At 40.5% G+C, this 18,798-nt stretch overlaps 1 protein-coding gene across 5 annotated transcripts in view; it reads left to right on the forward strand.

The window, feature by feature from the left end:
• Positions 1 to 1,008: 1,008 nt before the first annotated feature.
• The window catches only part of PITPNC1 (phosphatidylinositol transfer protein cytoplasmic 1), a 77,968-nt gene continuing 60,178 nt past the window's right edge, over positions 1,009 to 18,798 (forward strand). For 2 of the 5 annotated variants that reach the window (XM_030461903.1, XM_030461899.1), the window contains exon 1: positions 13,906 to 14,043. In XM_030461903.1, the coding sequence (XP_030317763.1) occupies positions 13,975 to 14,043 (69 nt within the window). In that variant the 5' untranslated portion in view covers positions 13,906 to 13,974. The other 3 variants (XM_030461901.1, XM_030461900.1, XM_030461902.1) reach the window with 3 other exon arrangements.

Raw genomic sequence — 18,798 nt, forward strand, 5'->3', positions numbered from 1 at the left:
ACTTCCAGACATAGCAGGGAAATTGCACATTCAGAACCGATGGAAACCTTGAGGGGTTTTGCTCTCTCTGGTTACAAAACCTGCATTTCATTGTAGACCTAAATTCACCTTTAACTGTCCCAAACAGGGGCATTTCATCACTTTTATTTTGCAAGTTATTAATCTTTGAGTGCAGATGGGTATTTTATCAGCACAGCACCTTGTGTTTTCATATTCCTGTCACGGTGCTGCTCTGCCATAAACGTTTTGTAGCCACTTGGAAGACAGGAGAAGCAGCAGTGGGAACATTTCATGCTTTACCTCAGCTTGTGTAACACTTGCACTTCCTCAGCCAGTTTCAGAACTGGGCTTCAGGTTGTAACTTAATGCTCAAATTCACCCGAAAAACACAACCCCCCAGGAGCATTAAAACCCTATTTAAGTTAACAAATTGCCTGCTAACAGCAGCAGAACAAAAACCACCCTAAAACGGTTCAGCCTTTATCTCCCTACCAGGAAAGAGGCACTTTTATCGCTGAACTTTCTGTGTGGCATTTGAAAGCAAATAGCTGATACAAGAAAAAAAAAAGAAGGGGGGAAAAAAAACAACTTTTATTTGTTACAGAATCCGCTGGCTGATAGGGAAGGGCTGCCCAGAAGGGAAATGGGTGAGGCCTCCACATCCTGTGCTGTCTGCAGGGCTCAGGCTGGGGCTGGCCGGGGGGGACCCGGAGCTGCAGCCCGGCGGTCCCAGAGCTTTCTCTGCCCTTACACCGCCTTGTAAATGTTTTGTACGGTGCGTTCTTACGCCTCGGGCAATAAACTTCAACACCACCCCTCAAAAAAAAAAAATTAACAACAAAAAAAAACCCAGAAGTCGCGGTTGAATTCATTAAAACTGCGGTTTCTACCGGCTGGCTGCTGCCAGCTCTCCCCTGCTTCCCCCCGGGCCAACACCGGAGCCCCGGCCGGGCCACGCCGCGCTGGCTGAACCCGCCCCCCGCCCCGCTGATGTCAGCCGCTCCCCCGCTCCGCACCCGCGGATCCAGCCCGCCCGAACGCCCGCGGCTGCGCCGGGGAACCCGCGGCCACCGGATCGCCACGCAACTCCCCCCCCATCCCCAATCCCCAACCCCAGCACAGCGGGAACCGCGGCGGCCGCAGCCGCGTTGCGGTGGGGAGGCGGGAGCCGCGTTTGGCAGCCGGGAAAGGGAACGATAGGAAAAAGGCTTTGTCTGGGAAATCAGCATCTCCCTTTCCCTGCCGCCCGACGTGCTGCCGGCGGCCGTGAGAGCCACATTTTGGGCTCATCCGTTCTTTCCGCCGCCCCGGGCATGTCTTTGACATAGCTGCGAGAGGCTGCCGGTCCTGTGCACTTCCGACGGATGTCTTTGGCTGGAGCCAAAGCGTTTGGGGCTCCAGACTTGGGAGAGTATCTGGGTGCGAGCGTGTGTGAAAATTCCCGTGATCGGCGGCTGAAGGGGGAAGAACTGGAAGAAAGGAGCAGTTGTGTTGGTTTTTCGTCTTGCTGGGTCAGCCTTCCTGGATGGTCGCATTACTCTCTTGTGAACACATTGTCAAGCGCCTAGAGGGAAAGAGGCTTGCTTGTTTTTTTCCCGTGGTTGGTTTCCGTCGTGATCACCGTGCAGAAATAACCACTTTTCTCCCAGTTTGCTGGTCCGCACTGAGGCAGCAGGAATATGCTCATGAAGGAGTACCGGATCTGTATGCCTTTGACAGTAGAAGAGGTAAGCTGCTCACGGTCAGGCTGTTACTTAACGAGGGTTTTCTCTTTCAAGGCGAGTCGAGGCTGTATTTGTTTTACTGAATATTTTTATTTCGTGGAACGAACGTAGTCGGAGATGACTGCTTAGAGAGGAATGTTTTTATTGGAAAATAAGGGAATTGCACAGGAACGAAGGTAACTTAAGTGTATCAAAAGCACTGCGTCGTCCAAGTGTGGGGGTTAAAGATTTTCCAGCCAGACTTTTCAGAAGAATCTCGTGCGTGTTTGCAAGGGAACGCTTTGTGCTGAAATCCTCTGATAAAGCGTTTGTCCAAAACCCAGATTCTAAATATATCTTCACCTTTGCTTAAAATACCCTTGTGGATGACACCGGCCTGAAACTCAAGCACAGGTAGAGGAGATGGGCGAGAATCTAGGAGTAAAACTTTTTATTTGTCGTTTAAAGAGACGACGGGGAGCCAAACTCCTTTCTGTCGGTGTTGTGAACTCTGAGCTGGGGCCGTGCTGTCTGTCTGTCCGCAAACACCCTCCCTGCCCCTCTTGGATCCCAACAGCAGCACCCGCATGTACCGCACGTGTTCCACAGCTCCCTGTGCCTACAGGCGGTGCCGGTCTAGAGGTGCAGAGGGTACCTACAGGCAGACGTCCCGCACATGTTGTTGTCTCTCTGCCCTTTACGCGGAACCTGCCCGCTCTTACCCGCAGGCCTTGCGGGCGGCTGCCTCCCGGCACCGCGCATCTTGCGCACCAACGGCCCCAAAGTTTCTCCGCTCCGCAGGCGCGGGCGGAGCCAGCAGAGGGCGCGCTGCCCGAGGGCTGCCCTGGCCAGGGGGTCCCTGGGTGGGAGTTTAAGGGGGGGTGAGACCCCCAGCACCGCCCGTGGGGTTGCGGGTTGCCCTTCCGAGCCCTCCTCCTCAGGGCTATAACCAGAGATGTTTACCTGGGAAATCAATCGTTTGTTGTGGCTGTTGGGTAAATCTCCCCAGGTGAGTGCTCTGCTCCAGGGTTTGGTTTGGTTTTGCGGTGTGGGTAGAGGAGGGCTGAGGAGTACGGTGGAGGAGTCATTTCAATGGTCTTTGTGTCTGAATCTTCAGATTTGGCAGATTAGCAGGATTCTAAAACTGAAAGTTTGAACTGCCAAAATGTTTACTTCGGGCTGCTCAGGAAATTCCTTCTCCTGGGAGCAGGACCTAAAACTACACATGTGTAGGTAAATAAGCATAGGTCTTAATTCTAGTGTTTTCCCAGACAAGTTCTATAGGGTGCTGTGATGTTGTATGGTGTTGTTCTTTGATTTGTTTGTTGTATTATCCTAATGTAGACAATGTTTTATCCAAACCAGCTCCTTGTCCTCAGACAAGAGTTAATTTTGTCATCAGAAGGGAGCAGATCTAATTAATTTTGAAAGACTATTGTCAAACAGAATTTCCAGATAGAAAAAAGAGATCCAAATCTCCCTAAATTGGATTAGTTAATGCATGATGAGGTAGAAGACAATGTTTGAAATCTGCTATTCTCTAGAATGTTAACAGAATTAGTCAAGAGACTCCTGTGTCCTGTAGTTCCTCCTATGTTGAGTCATTCATGATTTGATCCAAGAGCTGCAGCTGAGATGCCTTAATGAGGAACCTAGAACATGCCTGATACTTGGCATGAATTCCATTATTAAGTATATAATGAACTAGGACAAAATGGTGAAACTAACAGAAATCCTATTTCTGTTATAATGTTGACATACTAAGAAAGTGCCACCTTGTATCTCTCACAGTGGTTCTTTGTGATGGTTCCTACAGTGCATGAAGGTGTTACTATCTCATTTTTACCCCACATTGACTACCAGTAATGCACAATATTTTTGGCTACCTGTGTAGAACAGGGTGATGTGTTGTGCACTCATAGGAGAACACAATAGGGCAATGCTCACCCTTCAAAAACCAAGAGCATTTGGGTTCTAAGAGGCCCAAACTGCTTAATCCAGTGGACTTTGACAGAAATGCAGTTTCCAAAGGATATACAATTTCTCACCTGATTGGGATGTTGGGTCCTGATCTGCAGTGGCACTTAGGTATTTAATTTGCATTGATGTCACTGGGAGTGAAGCACCTCAGTGGTTTTGAGGTTGTAGGTTTCACCAAGTGTGTGAAAAATGCAGCTCTGACTTACAGAGCTTCATGGCTTCTCTTTTTGTGCTGTTTACCTTGCCGAGACTTTACAACTATGTTTTTGCCACTGTTTGAAAGTTCTGGCTTACAGCCTGTGCACTTTAGACATGCTCTGAAAAGCATTTCCTTCTTCTTTAGCACTGACTTCTCAGTTCTCCATACACAAATGGAATCAGAAAGAATTCCATCTTTAGTCTGTGGTGGTGTCACCAAAACCAGAGGGGCATCCCATGTCATTCCTTTGATAATAAGGAGGCACAGGAGGCAGAAAGGAGTGTTAATTGTGTCAGCCAAGCACCTGTACCTGATCTTCTGTAGCAGCTTTTGTGTGTAATGTGGAAAAAGAGGCATTAAAATGTTGCTTAATGTCCAGTCTGGTAGGTAGGGAACTTCTGCATGTAGATAAATATGCACACAGTGATATAACAATTAATAGTACACTGGCTCTTAGAACCTAATAATCTCTAGAGAAGAATAAAAAACTGATAGATGTCTCCATAGCAGCAATTCTGTCTCTGGATTGGAAGAATTTCTGGCAGTGAAGATAGGAGGTTCTGTTCCTGCAGCTCATGTTTTTGAGGCATTCTCTGACTGATTCCCTTATTAGATAAAGTACCCAAATATTTATGGATTTTTGTTTGGATACCTGTCAGCTTGGCCACCAAACGCTTTCTTTCATTTAAACATTTCCTAAGAAATGCTGATTGCTGCTTTCTGAACTGTTCTTGTGTATTCTGAGCCAGGATAATGGTGTCAGAGGTGCATCTTTGTTCCTTGTCCATGAGCCCCAGCAAGGACAGGTTGTTCCAGGAGTGCTTGCTGAGATAATGTGGCACCATGCTACACTTCTTGTTCAAGGCTGAGGCTAACTCATTAACCTGATTTTTTTTTGTTGACAGTTATTTAGGGCTGTTACATATATATTGCTGCAAGCTGCCTGATCAGCTTTAAGATAATTTGAGAGAAGAAGTATCATGTTCACTTCTAAGCAGAAAAATAATAACTGGTGTAAGAACTTGGAAAATGAGGTCAGAATAGAGCCGTTGGGTGACAAAGCCAAAAGGATTGCCAATTAGAAGTCATTCTTTACCTCACTTGTGTTCCAACAACAAATTCAGTTCTTTTGCTAACTCTGAGACCTTATAAGCTGGGAAAAGCCATTTATTTTCATTAATGCATAAAGCAAGAAAAATCTGTTGCAGTAATTGCTTGGGAGATGTTACCAATCTTCATCCCAGTTGTAAGTAAGGAACAAGGCTGCCTCCTGGTTAGTTTGTCCCTTTGCATTTGCATGTGCTCATTCTTAGAAATAGTTTGTTGCATCATATGAGGGAATATTATAATAGGCAGCATTGTGTTCTTTTCAATATCATCAGTTTTAAAAAATGCATTCCTACGCAGCTGGAAAGGACACCAAGCAAAGAAAAGAGCAGAGTTTGTACAAAATTCTCAGACTTAGATCTCATTGCAAATTAGGATTCCAAAATTCTTCCCAGGAAGGATTAGATGTGTGTTTGAGTTGCCTTTTATCTGAAAGTGTAAATAAAATCTGGGAGGTTAGCATGTGAGTGAAGTTTCTTTTTGGAAGAGGAAAAGAACAGTGAAGTTTGGTTTGTCTGGAAAGTGATTATTCTTTAAGGGAATAGGTGGAAAGATACCTAGAGGTGGAAAGAGCTGGATCCTGTTAAAAATGGAATTGTTATAGCTGTAAAATGCTTATAAATAGGTTAAGAAGATGGGTTGGATGAGAAGATAGGTTGTGTATATTTTAAAGCTGAACAGCAAATAAAATACAGTAATCATCATTGGGGGTTTTTTTCCCTTGGAAACAGGGATGACCATTAACAGTTCTATTAGCTCTGAATTATTCATGTGTGGCCAGCACCTAAAATCCTAATAGCTTTTTCTTCCCTTTGTTCTTCATTTCAAGCAAGATTATCTCTGCTGAAGTTGATGGAACTGCTCCCATTCTATGCTTTAAATAAAAGCCTAGTTTGATCTGTGGGGAGCACTGCCTGCATGAGGTGCCTATGAACAGCTGTATTGTCATGAATACAAACAAGCAGAGACCTGCAAAATGTCTGTAAATGTGGATCATTATTTTTCAACAGCAAAATCTTTCAACATGAAAAAATTCTGAGTTTAGAGGTGTTGTGCTTGCTTCTTTATAAAAATAACCAGTGTTGAGCTCTTGCCTCAAACACTGAGTTCTCCCAGTGTGGATTATTTACAGAAAATTAATTCAACAATAAATGTGTAAACAGTATTTGTATTCTCTGAATCATGTAGACTTTTCTTCTTTAAAAGATTTCTTAGTCTACTGCTTTGTGTACAAAGGGTACTTGTTATAACATGGTTTACTCAGACAGATTTATAGTTCAATGAAAGCATTGGGGAAAGGTTTTTCTGCCCTGAGAGTTAGCAGGTATTATGATATTTAAACATAGCTCTATGCATCTAGAAAAAAAAGGCTTTATTAAGTGTAAAATAGGTTTTGTCTAAAACTGTAGTTATCTACTGCAGGACAAATTACATGTACAGATAAATATTAGAATACAGAATCCAAGGAAATGAAATGGGGGTTGGTTAAGTGTGCTTCTTTCTTTTCCCAGCTGTCATGACAGGACATGTACATGTGTGGAACATCTGAAAAAGGAGTGTGTTGGTTGTAAGAAAGAGGACTACAGGCAAACATAAGTTGAATGCAGTTTTTAAAATTTCATTTCATTGAATTCCTTGTAAATAAAATAATAGTTGAACCATGTCATGACAATGCCCTCTGCAGAAAAACTTTGCCTGGCAGTTTGGAGCTGAAGTTGTCCAGCAAAAATGAAGGCTTACTGTGCAATTTTAATTTAAACTCTCAACAGCTCTAACAAACCTATAGTCTTACACTGATTCCTTTACAGTATCCTAACATATTGAGAAGTAAAGGACTTCTTACTCCAGTTAATCATTCTTTCTGGCCATGCCTCATGAGAACATCACCAGCCTTCTTGTTTCAGTGAATACTGTGGAGGCACTGAGGAGTCTGAGGAGTATTGAGAGTTAATCATTGATCTAGAAAAGCACCCTACATCCTTAAGAACATCTTTATACCCTTCAAAAGAAATAATTGTGTAATAGTCTTGTTAGCAAATCAGGCCTTTGTCATCATAAAGTCCTTGCTATGTGCAATGTGTGTGTGACCTTAAATTGACCTTCAAGCTTATAGAGTGGGGAGAATCACTGTAATGATATAAAATAGGTAGAGAGAAGGAACAGTGATTTAATTTTCTTTGGATGCACCAGTATAGTTGTGAGAGTGAAGAGGTCAAAGTGAGAGCTGTGTTACCATGGGGAGAAAATAAATACCTTGCTTGAGCTTGACCTCCCATGTGGCTGGAGTCACCTAGAGAGCTCTAAAAGTAAAGCAATGCAGAGCACATGTTGAATCTTTATTGAACTCCAGTGCAAACAGAAGACCAAAAGTAGCCAGTTTTCTTCTCTGCTCCTGTTTGCACATTTCAGCACAGCTCTGGGAAGGAAACAAGACAACCTTTGTTCTTAAAGTTCTGTGTAAATTATTAAAAAAATCTTTCAGTGGAAAGGATTAGATATTACCCAGGGCACTCCAGACTCTTGACATTCATCTGTCTTCATCTTTCTTGCTCTGGCTCTCCTTGTCAACACTTGTTTTCTCAAATGTATACATAGATATAGCAAGTAATACTGCACATTTTACTTGAAAGCTTTGTTGGCCCCATTTTTAATTTCCCACAAAAAAAAAAAAAATACACAGCTTGCCATTGTTTTAGGATATTTTCTGGCTAAGGCACTCTGCAGAGCTTTGGTGCTGTCAAGATTTCTACAAGGTGTGTTTGAAGCATAACTTAGGTTTGGAAACAAAAGAACAGGGAGAGAAAGACACAATGTCAGTACCGAGGGCTTTGGCTGTCTGGGGATTTCAAAACTTTGTGCTTTTTGGTTTGGGTTTTGTTTGTTTGTTTCTGGAGTGAACTTTGAGTTGCTGAGAGCATGAAGCTCTTTGCAAGAACAGATGTGAACACTAAATAACCAGTACTTTTGTAACTGTGGCCACTTCTGTTTGTTATATACCTGGTAATGAATTTAATGCCTATTTTAGCACCTTGAAGTGTGGCAAGTCTGCAATGTCAAACACATTTTCCCTTAGTCCAGCTTGTTTAATTTCCCCATCTGTCTAATTGTAAGGTTAGAAATAATGTAATTACACCATTTTTCCTGTGCCTTTTTCCTGACTGCACATGTTTAATGAAAGTTAGGTAATGTATAGCCCTCAACATGTATACTGCCCTTCAGATTATAAGAAGAGCAAAATTTCTGTGGCCACTAGGGAAGGTTAAAATTACATTTTCCTTCATGAGTGTTCAGCTTAGTCTGGTGGGCATTTGTATTGCTAAAATCTGTTACAGGTCATGTTCTTCTGTACAAAATATTGCCTAGTCAGGGAATGGGAAACCTATGGTATGTAACAGTGATTCATTCACAGTATTCTTCTTTGTGGCAGAATACATTCCCCAGGCTGTCCTTACAGAACTGAGTCAGTTGTGGATGCTGAAACAGAGATGCAGACTTTCCATCCTGAGTATCTGACCCAAAGCACAAGCAATCATTAAATCCTGTAAGGATGGGGATAGATAATGTGCAAACCTTTGAAATATACTCAATAATTGTGGATGAGGAATAATTCTTTGTTTCCTTGCTCTATATAATGTTTTCAGTCTCGACTCAGTTGTGTGATCTTCTCACTTCATCATTTCTTCCCAGTTTTGGTTGTAAGCAATCAGCCAATTTTGAATCCTTGATTACATATTAAAATATAATTTTTATTTTTATAAAGCACAGCATAGGGTGCTACGTTGTAATACCAACATTTCAATACCTTTTCTATGGGGGGGAAAAAACCCCACAAAACAGCTATCATCTTTTTCCTGTTGGTGGTCAGAAAATGCTGAAGGAATTTTGAGTTCTGTTACTTTTATATTTCCAGAGTCCTCAAGCTGGTTTTACAGAGCACACTCCTGGGTTTTTGCACACACTTCACTTGAGTCTGTCCTTAATTTAAAGCACAAGCAGTCACATGCCAGGAGTCACATGCAGAAAGGTTTGTAGACTGGCTTTAATAAAAGACTTGTTCATATGCTCTCCAGAAAAATCCTGGTTTCTATTTAGGAGTTTTTACGTTTCTGTTCTAAGATTAGCCTTGCCTAAGTGACTTAGGAATACACAGGCTCTGTGGGAATTGTTTGCTGTGAGCATGGTGAGGATGCCTTATTTTCCATTTCATCATCACACCAAATGTCATATTAGGTTTAATGTGCTGCCCTATTAATTACTATGTTTAAATTTTTGTCAGTAAAAATATTATTACAATGCCTGAGAAAATAATTATGGGGTAATGACACTCCAGTATTAGACATACTGGTGCTCAATTGCTTGATTAGCAATCAGTCCCTGATGACAGTCAGAAACACAACTAATTGTTGAATATATTTGCAGCTTTTTGCTCTAATTTTATACAAAAGTTTTTTAGTAATACTAAAATAACCTTTTGTGCTAGCATCACCAGGTTACTTGAAAGGTTACCAAAATACTGAAGTCCCCTGGGAGCCTAAAATTTCTATTTTTCACAAAGATAAAGAGAGTGATAATTCTGTTGAGATGAATGAAGTTCTGTATTTTTCCTGGTCATACAAAGATGGGTTTTTTAAAGTAGTGTCACTTGTTAAACCCATTGATCCCAGTGTATATAATCTTGCCTTCTGAAAGGTGCTTATCAGATTTACCCAGCTATTTATCTGATTTTGTCAGGTTTTCTTTGAAAACCTGCAAACTGGCTGACCTTTAAGTAATATTTCCATTTAATAAATTAATTGTACAGTGTCTTGAAATAAGCCAAATGGGACATAGGAAATGTACCAATGATTACAGCCTTAAGTAAACTGCTTGTTTCCTTTATCACGTAGACTTGATATCAAAGTTGATTTAAACCCTACTTCAGTGGATCAGCTTTTGTTTTGCTCCACTCTGTGTGAAAGGAAAATAATTCCATGGAATTTAGGCCTTAGTAATACAAATGAGTTCTATCACTGATGTCAGAGAGAACAAGAATTCACCAAATATGTCAGACAAAAACCCAGAATATTTTTAGACTAGAAACGCTGGGAATTTAAATTCCATTGTAGTTGCATGGTGCTAATCTGAAAGAATTCCATTGACCTCAGTAGATCCATCCCAGATTTTTATCAGCCCAGTCAGAAGCAGACTTTCACCAATGGCTGGCAACTAGAAGTACATTTCAAATGCTCAAATCTCTTGTTCTTAAGAAGAAAGCAACGAAGCTGAGGTCCCCAAATCTTCAGCATTCATGCCTGACCTAAGAGAGGTTTTCACACGGTTCCACTGAGCCCCAGCCTTGTGTCAAAGCCAGGATAATGACTCTGAGCCTGCTCAGAATGAACTGATTGCTGTCCTCACACTTGGCAGGAACCTCAAGCCATGTCCTCACTTTGTAGAGACTCCCATTCTCCTTTCTTTCTCCCAGTTTGGAGTCCTTGCTCATGGTCCCAAAAAAGGGAGCTCAGCCAAGCCCAGCAGGAGGCTGCCAGCTGGCAAAAAGCTGCTTTTCAGAACCCCAGGCTGCTGCTCTTGCTCTGCCTCGCTTTGCTGAGAAGAAGGGACCATAGAGCAGGGGGAAACAATTGCTGATTCAGCTCCCCCCGAGTCCTGAGCTCAAACCTCCCTATTCCCTGAGTTACCAGGGTTCTTTGCACCCAGGCTGAAGCTAAGCAGAGCACCGAGTTCCAAAATCCCTCAAATGGTTTAGGGGTTGCTAAGTTTATTTGCATTTGCAAACTGCTTGCTACTCAGTTAAACCCAAGGGTTTTTGTGTGTTTTGCTTTTTTTGCCTTTTTTTTTTTTTTCCATCAGGGAAAAAACACAGTTTTCCCAACATGTTTCCATATATTAAGGGGACTCTGTTATACATTTGGGATAGATTTGTTTTTTCCCCTCATTAACCTCGATGGAAGCAGAATAAAACCTGCTCATTAGTTTTCCACTGCTTTACTCTAGTTTATTCCCTCCACTATCTCAGCTCTTTTTCATGCCTGAACATCAGTTCACTCAGAGACAAGTGATGCTGAACTTCTAAATCTATTCTGAGTGGGACTGAGATGGGGCAAACAACATTTAATTGGAAGTGTTATGTCAGAGTAACAAATGCCTATGGATTAGTTAGTTTATTTCCAGGACCCCATGGGCTATACCTTGCTATTTATAATTTCACTTTCTCAAGCAGGCAGGACTGTGTTTATGTTACCATGGTGTTATTTGCCATACTTGAGGGTGGATAGTAAATGCTGTAATTGAAAATAGATACTCCTACTGAAATAAGTCTAACAGGTGGTTATGTTTTTATTTAATCATGCTGGAAGCATAATGCAAGATAAATGTGGCTACCTCTAACCCTGCCTTTTTGCCAAGACATTTTCAGACGTGCCAGTTTGTCTTCAGTGGCCAGAGCTGGAGTCAACAACAGGAGTGATTTGTCTTGTGACAGCCCAAGGAATGTCACTGGCAATCAGTGAGTGTCATCCACTGCAGGCTCCAGAAAGCCCAGGTGCTTCTTCAGGAGCAAAGGAGATGCTCTGAGGCAGGGCAGGAGGTGTAAACCTCATCCTTCTGGATTCCATAGTGTGGATAAAGCTTTTATTCCTGAGGAGCAGTTCAGGATCAATGATTTTTATTTCCTTGTGATGTCCTCAAGCCCACTGACTTCATCTCATCTTCATTTCCTTCAGCTGTCTCCTGTAATGAGCTGCACATCTGTTCTGAGGTCTGTCCCATCTTAATATTGTGTGGCTCAGTCTGACTGTAGCTTACACCCATCTGCCTGGTGTTGACAGCCCACATCCTACTGGCAAAACTGTTCAAACCACCCCCTCTCACAGCCATAATAATAGCCTTTGATTAAGTTTTGTCAGTATAAAATCAGTTAAATGCCATCCATATGGTATATAAAATATATAATATACAAATCATATGATATATACACTATATAAATGTGGTTTTATCTAGGAATACATGTATTTTTTTCATCCTAAGAGTAAAAGGAGAGAAACATATGGATATTATTCTTAATCCTCTGAAATTTTTAGGCAGGAAAAGAAGAGGATTGTAGACTTTTCCCTCAGAAATACATTGCAATGTGAAAATTAAATAATCCAACATAGCTGTATTGTTTCACAGGCTCTGCTTCCTGCAAAAAGTCATATGCCCAGGAGTATTAAGCTAGCAGGTATGAACACTTCAGTTAGGATTGTATGGTTATTATCAAAGTCATTTGAAAATTCATTTTAATAGAACCATACAAAAGACACCTAATTGGTGTAATTGCATGAGCAGTACAGAGCAGAGATTGTTGTATGAGTTCTGCACAGCAATCTCTTGATGAGGATTTTTTTAGCTTTTCTAGAAGCATCTGTCAGACTTCCAGCCCAGTTAATTTTTGTATCAACCAGAGGCTACTTGGGTCCTCCCAACTTTTCACAGAACTACAAGGTAGAAAATGAATTTTCATCAGCAGGAAATGATGTTTGCATACCTAGATTTTCTCTTGAATTTAGTTCAAGGTTCTTCCTCCATTTCCCTGTTGTGTTTTGCCCAGTGAATAAAGCAAAACCAGAAAGAAAGCAGAGGTTCAGAAGGCAGGATGATCTGTCATGTTTTGGTTTTAAGCTGGTTCACATTAGCTTCAAATCTCAATGTTATTTAAACCAGCACCACTTCCTGTGTACACAGGACTGAGTCAGAGTTTGTCCTTAAGCTTTGCAAGGAGTCCTTAAAGCCTTTCACAAGCTTCCAGCAACTGCATTCCTTCCCACAGGTTGTTCTACTTAACATCCTTGGAGGCCTTTTCCCCAGGTGACAGTTTCAGAAGTTAGACTTGCAAATGAAGTGAGTTACTTTAACTTTCTGGGCTTACCTTATAGGTAGCAGTTGATTGACTTTATTGTTAGAGAAAAGCTGAGGACTTTCCCCAGGGCCCCCAACAAACTTCCATGTCTGAGGCTTTGAAGTATTCATGCATATTTAATGGTAAAGTAAGAAAAAGAAAACTCAACGTTGTAGCCAGTCCAAGCCCTTGACAATAACAGGGAGTTGAGAAAAAAAAGCACTGAGTTTGCAAGATGGTTTTGATCAAATGAAATAAAAAATGCAGTGCTGAAGGTGATTAACATAGATGAATAAACCTGTTAGGAATTGTGTCCAGCATCCAAACAGAAGTGCACTATCAAGCTTGGGGATTAAATTGGCTTTCTGAGCTGGCCCTTTGCCTGATCTTTTCATAGATGTAGGACCTCTGCTTGCTTTTGGTGTTGGGAGAAGTTCTGAAACTCACAAAGTCCTGCCTTAAACCAGTGGTGCCCTGGAGCTGCCACTGTGCTACATGAGGTTTCATTTTGTTGAGCTAAAGAAAAGCTCTGTGCTTTTCTTTAAGAGTTATCTTTTAATGCTTATTCTTAACAGTCAGAAATCTGTAAGTAAAATTCTGGTGTGAATTTTGATGTTAAGTGTTGAGAGGTGGTTCCTGAGTATTTGTTTCTTTGGTATTTTGCTTCTGAACTCCAGATCAGGTGCTGCAGTGCAAGTGCTCCATGACTCTTGGTCCTAAAGAAGATGTTAACTTGTCATCCACATCCTGCCAGCTACATGAAAAGAAGTGAAAAGTAAGGGAGGGAGGATGTATTCAGGAGGCATTTTTCAAAATGCTGCCTCTAAACAGCCTTACAAATTAATCATTACCCTAAGGTAGGATGGCACTCTGGGGTTGCATTGCACAAGAGAGAACCAGCCCAAGGTTGGAGGCTCCTGTGCTGTACTCCTAAGGAACCAAACTGGAGGCTGTTTGGTTCTTCTGTCTGTAGAAGCCCATGTTGAAGCCTGAATTTTCATCCCTGAGTTCTTCCACCCTTCCACCATGCTGAGGTGACCCCACGGTGACTTTAGCCTCAAGATTTTAAGCTGGTGTTCCAGGTGTTCTTTGCCACTGGAGTCAGGGTGATGAAGTTACTCAGCTCCTCATCTAACCAAGAGTTGTTCTCCAAGGGTTGCAGGCTGCAAGAGATCACTGTAATTCTGTCTCCTCTCTGCTCTGTATTCTTTTTTCTCTTTGTACTCTCTATAATATGCCTCCCACTCCCTCTTTTAAATCCTTTTTGTAGGAGGTTAATTGCAAAAAGTAGCTTTCCATCCATGTTGGGTTCAAGTTCTCATTTGTTCTTTTTATATTTTGTTCATTGGGGATTTTTTTAATAAATTGTGGATGAGTGTGCTGCCATCCTTAATGCATATGTAGAACACTTTAAGACTTAACACACATTTCTTTGAGACTTCACTGGTGTCCTCTCTTCATATTTTATATTTTTATTGTATCTTTTAGACAATTACTTATCTGTGGAAGAACCTTTCTTCTTATCTCATGGAGAGTTATAAATGCAAAGAAACAGAATCCTAACTGGAGTACCAGCTTTTTGGGTTTTTTTCCTTGCATGGCTACCTGCTTTACTGCATTTAAGCCCAAAACTTTGGTAGAGGGTTTTGATGACTTTTTTTTTTTTTCCTTAATACTTTTTCATTGAAATCAGCCAGTATTTGGGGACTGCTACTCCAAGAGATTCAGAGAGGTAGCAACAATGTTAACAACTAGGATTTCCGGGAGGTTATTAGTATTTTTGGCAAGCAATATTTGTTAGTGGTGTGCAGCAGTATTTCCATATTATATCAGTTGTTTTGCCAAGTGCTGGCTGGCAGTGTGTCATGTTCCTTAGTTCCTGTTTGGAGCTGAGTACTCTTCTGGTAGTTTTATCTCTGAAAGGAATTAACATTTGCTTTATTTTAGATACTAGCTCTTGTAGAATGGATAGCATTTAAACTAACAGGATACTGTGTTATGAAGCATGATTCTTTTGTTTATCCAGGCTCTCTCTTTGCCAGTAGCAAACATTATTCTGCTGTTGTTTCATCACCACTCTCCTAGTTCATGCCCAGTGCACAGAGAATTGGCAGTCTTGAAAAGAGAGAGAGATTTCCCTGTCCATGTTTAACTTTGATTTGCTCTTACACTTGGGCTATAACCTCCTCCCACTGACTGCAAATCAGTAAATGAAAAGCACATCATGTACACTATCTGCAGCCAAGCATTTGATAGGGTTGTAATTAATTGACAGAATTCCTTTAGTATGCTGATAAGCAGGATGAGTGCCCCTCTCAGGTCCACTTTCACTTGCAGTGAAGTAAGTGGGAGCTTCCCTGCTTTTGCATTAAAAATGCAAAAATATGATCTGGAGAGAATTAATTCAATGAAGAGCTGTGCATGAAAGGCAAGACAGAATCTGTCCTGAACTACACTCTGTAGAAATCCACTGGCTTTAAGTAGAGTGGAAGAAAACCCAGCAATTTATCTAGGAGTGGCAAATGAGACTATGTCTGCAGGCTTCTGAATGTTGAATTCAAGATTTAGTCCAGTTGTGGTGTCTCTGGGCTGTAATAATGCATTAAATCAGCTTACAGTGTAATCAATGGGCCAAGTTAATACCAACTGCATGAAAAATTCTAATTAAGTCTTGTAGTTTTGTAGTAAGATACTATCTTGAAAGTAAATGTTCTCCTGTTAAAAAAGACATAATATTTCTGTGCCAGCTGCTGTCATCTCAACATCTGGTGGCCTTGGAAAACCAAATACACCACAGGAAAACTTTGAGAGGTGCATTTCCATCTTTCACACTTGGGTAGGAGGGATGTCAGCTGGGGGTAGTGGTCAAAAGAAAACAGGATCAGGAAAAATGATTCAAGCAAATGCTCTTTGTCTTCCTCTCCCACAAAGTACAAGTATTTTTGCATATGATATTCCCATTTATGTGTTCTTTAACTCTCTTCTGTCAAATTATGTTAGACAATTTGAATGGTTTCCTAGGGACTTTTAATAAAATTGTAGAACAGGTGATTTCATAAATGATAAATAATTGGGACAAATTGGCAAAAGATGAAGTAACTTTTTGTCTGGTCAGTAGATTTCTAGGAGAGAAGAGCCTGGTTTGGTAAGCACTAATATATTTTTCTTTTCTGGCACTTGTTACTGTACTGCCTCTTCTTTTATATCAAGTGAATTAATAGGGGAAAAAATATTCCTGTGGACCTCTGTTCTGCAATTTAGGCAATTTCCTTGTCTTCTCTTGACATGAAGTCTCAAACCCTGTCCTCTTCAGGAGAAAACCTGTCTTCCTCAGAAGAAAATAAACTCATTCCCTGGCCAGCAGTGCAGGAATTGGAGCAATCTCAGTTATGCTCCCCATCCAAATGGGAATGACAGCAACAGATCCTCTGCTCCTGCTCCCTGCAGTCCAGAAACTGATGGCCCAGAGAAGCCTTTGTTGTCAGTGCCTGGGGAAATATGCAAATATAATCATCTTGTGAATCATCATTTGTAAGGTGTTATCATCTTCTGAGACAGAATTACAAGCCACCAAAACATGCAAATCACCCTTGGGTGAGTGACAGTGAGGGTGTCCCTGTGTTTAAATAGGGCATTACTCAAAATAGTACCATCCCAGCTTTCCATGGGAAAGTACTTTCTGTTCAGTGAGATGTTTTCTTTCTCTACCTAGTCATCAAAAACACTATCAATCCCATTTCCAGTGAGGCAAGCTTCTGTGGAATGTGACATTTGTTATTTCCCTTACCTGATAAGAGCTGTATACCTAGATTTCTACTGAATGTAACACATAGTACTTACAAAAAGTATGTAATACATATTACTTACAAAAAAAAAAAATTAAGTCTTGAAAGAAGTTTTTTTTAGGAGAACTTAATCCCAGAAAATCAAATTACAGGAAGGTAAATTCCCTCTTTCTGTTGTTTTAAAGCACCTTATTGCAGGGAAGGAAATAGGAGAGTCTGTTTGAGTCATGAAATGGAGTAGGAGATATATGGTTAGAAATAATTCAAAGGTAACTTCCCATTAGTATTTATGCAGCTGTTGGGAAAAAAAAAAAAAGCCACATTATTATAGTACAAAACTCCCAGATGAAATTTCAGAATTTATATATTACAGAAAGAGAATTTAGTGCACATGTGTTACAGCTGTGCTACCAAGGAACTGAATGCTTTGGGCAGGATTAACCATGTGAACTTGGAATCTATACATACTAGATAAATATTATTCAACCAGATACCCTCATGGGTCTTCAGGCTTGATCTTTTTTTTCTCTGCATGCATGGAGTTTGTACAGGTATCAGGAATTTCATACTAATATCTGGAACTTTCTATCAAATAAGAGCCAGTCAGCAGAGGTGAGAAAACCTCCCATTAATCAGAAGTATAATTACATATTTGGATAGAAAAAGAAGCTTTAAAATCTTACAGCATACAGCAACCAAAGTATCATTTTTACATTACTTTACACACTTTCAGCTTGTTCTGCAAAATAAAATATTCTTATTTTTACCATTTATATTTTGCATTTTCTTTGAGCTTAAACATTTAGGGTGACCTGACCATTCCCTTTGAGGCACTGAAGGAGATGGATTCATTACAAGGATTAGCACCCCTGTCGATGTCTTTCTGAACATCAAATTAACAGTTTGAGCCAGGGAGGTTAAAATGTATTTTCAGTGCTGCTCTAATGAGTTCAGACACCAACTTGTATCGAGTTTAAGTCCTGGGCCTATCTGATGTACTTTTATAGTGGTGCCCGCTGGTGCTTCCCTAATTATGGGCCTGTCAGCATTTCCATTCCAAACCCCTATATTAGAGTTGAAAATATCACTCCAGGATGAAGTTTTGTACAGAGGCTTTCAGCCTTTCCAACCAAGGAGGTTTCAAAAGGAATTTTGCAGCTTCTCCAATTAAAAAAAAAATGAAGTTTGGCAGCTGCTTACTCTGCCCTGCATTAGTGTGGGTTTGGTTTGGTTTGGTTTTTCAGGGTCAAAATACTGTTGTTTGTTTCCTGCAGGATGAATGTCACACATCCAAAAGGTAATAATTGAAAGCTGAATGCTTTTATTTAATCACACACACACACACACAAAAAAAAACAACCCAAACAAACAAAAAAAAACCCACAAAAAAACCCACCCACAAAGAAAAAAACCAAAATAAAACCAAAAAAACCCATTTGCAAGTTGCCACCCTGAATTTATACCCACTCCATTTGCAGCAGCCTGGCTACAAAGATTGCAGTAGCCTGTTTCCTTTTTCAGAGATTCAAAACCAGCAATAACATTATAATTAATTTTTTATCAACACAGAATGATTTAAAAATAGTTTTTTAAGGATTCCAGGACAAGCAGTTAGGATAAGGAGGTGCTGGAGTTACCATTGCCCAGCTGTGGGCAGTTTGGTTTCCCTGCTTCTTGACTATGTGTGTATTTCCCATAAAACTGGTTCCCAGAAAGGCTGAGTCCTGCTCAAGTGGACACCATCTTTTCATTATATAATTTTTTGTCTTCTTTTCCAGTAATTTATTATCTCTGAAGTTGGAATGAGTGTCTGTCCTGGGTTCAGGTGATGCTTATCATTTAAGTGTCTGAATGTTTTACTAAACAATAACAAACTTCTTCTCATTACACTTTTCTAAAATGAACAAATTTTCTAATTTTATACACAATGAACATCTGTATTGAGACATAATTGAAAATATTAATATTTAAAATATTAGTTATATTTAAAATTAAATTATAGTTAAAATATTAGTTGAAAATATTAAGTCATGAAAGGAAAAAATAACATTTATTTCCAAAACCATTAATCTTTTAAATCTAATAATTGCAATTAATCTTACCAGTATCTAAAATGCTCCTGAACCATTTTTTTGGTAGCTTTCTGAG

This window comes from Calypte anna, chromosome 18, assembly GCF_003957555.1.
Source record: "Calypte anna isolate BGI_N300 chromosome 18, bCalAnn1_v1.p, whole genome shotgun sequence".
NCBI classification, from domain to species: domain Eukaryota; kingdom Metazoa; phylum Chordata; class Aves; order Apodiformes; family Trochilidae; genus Calypte; species Calypte anna.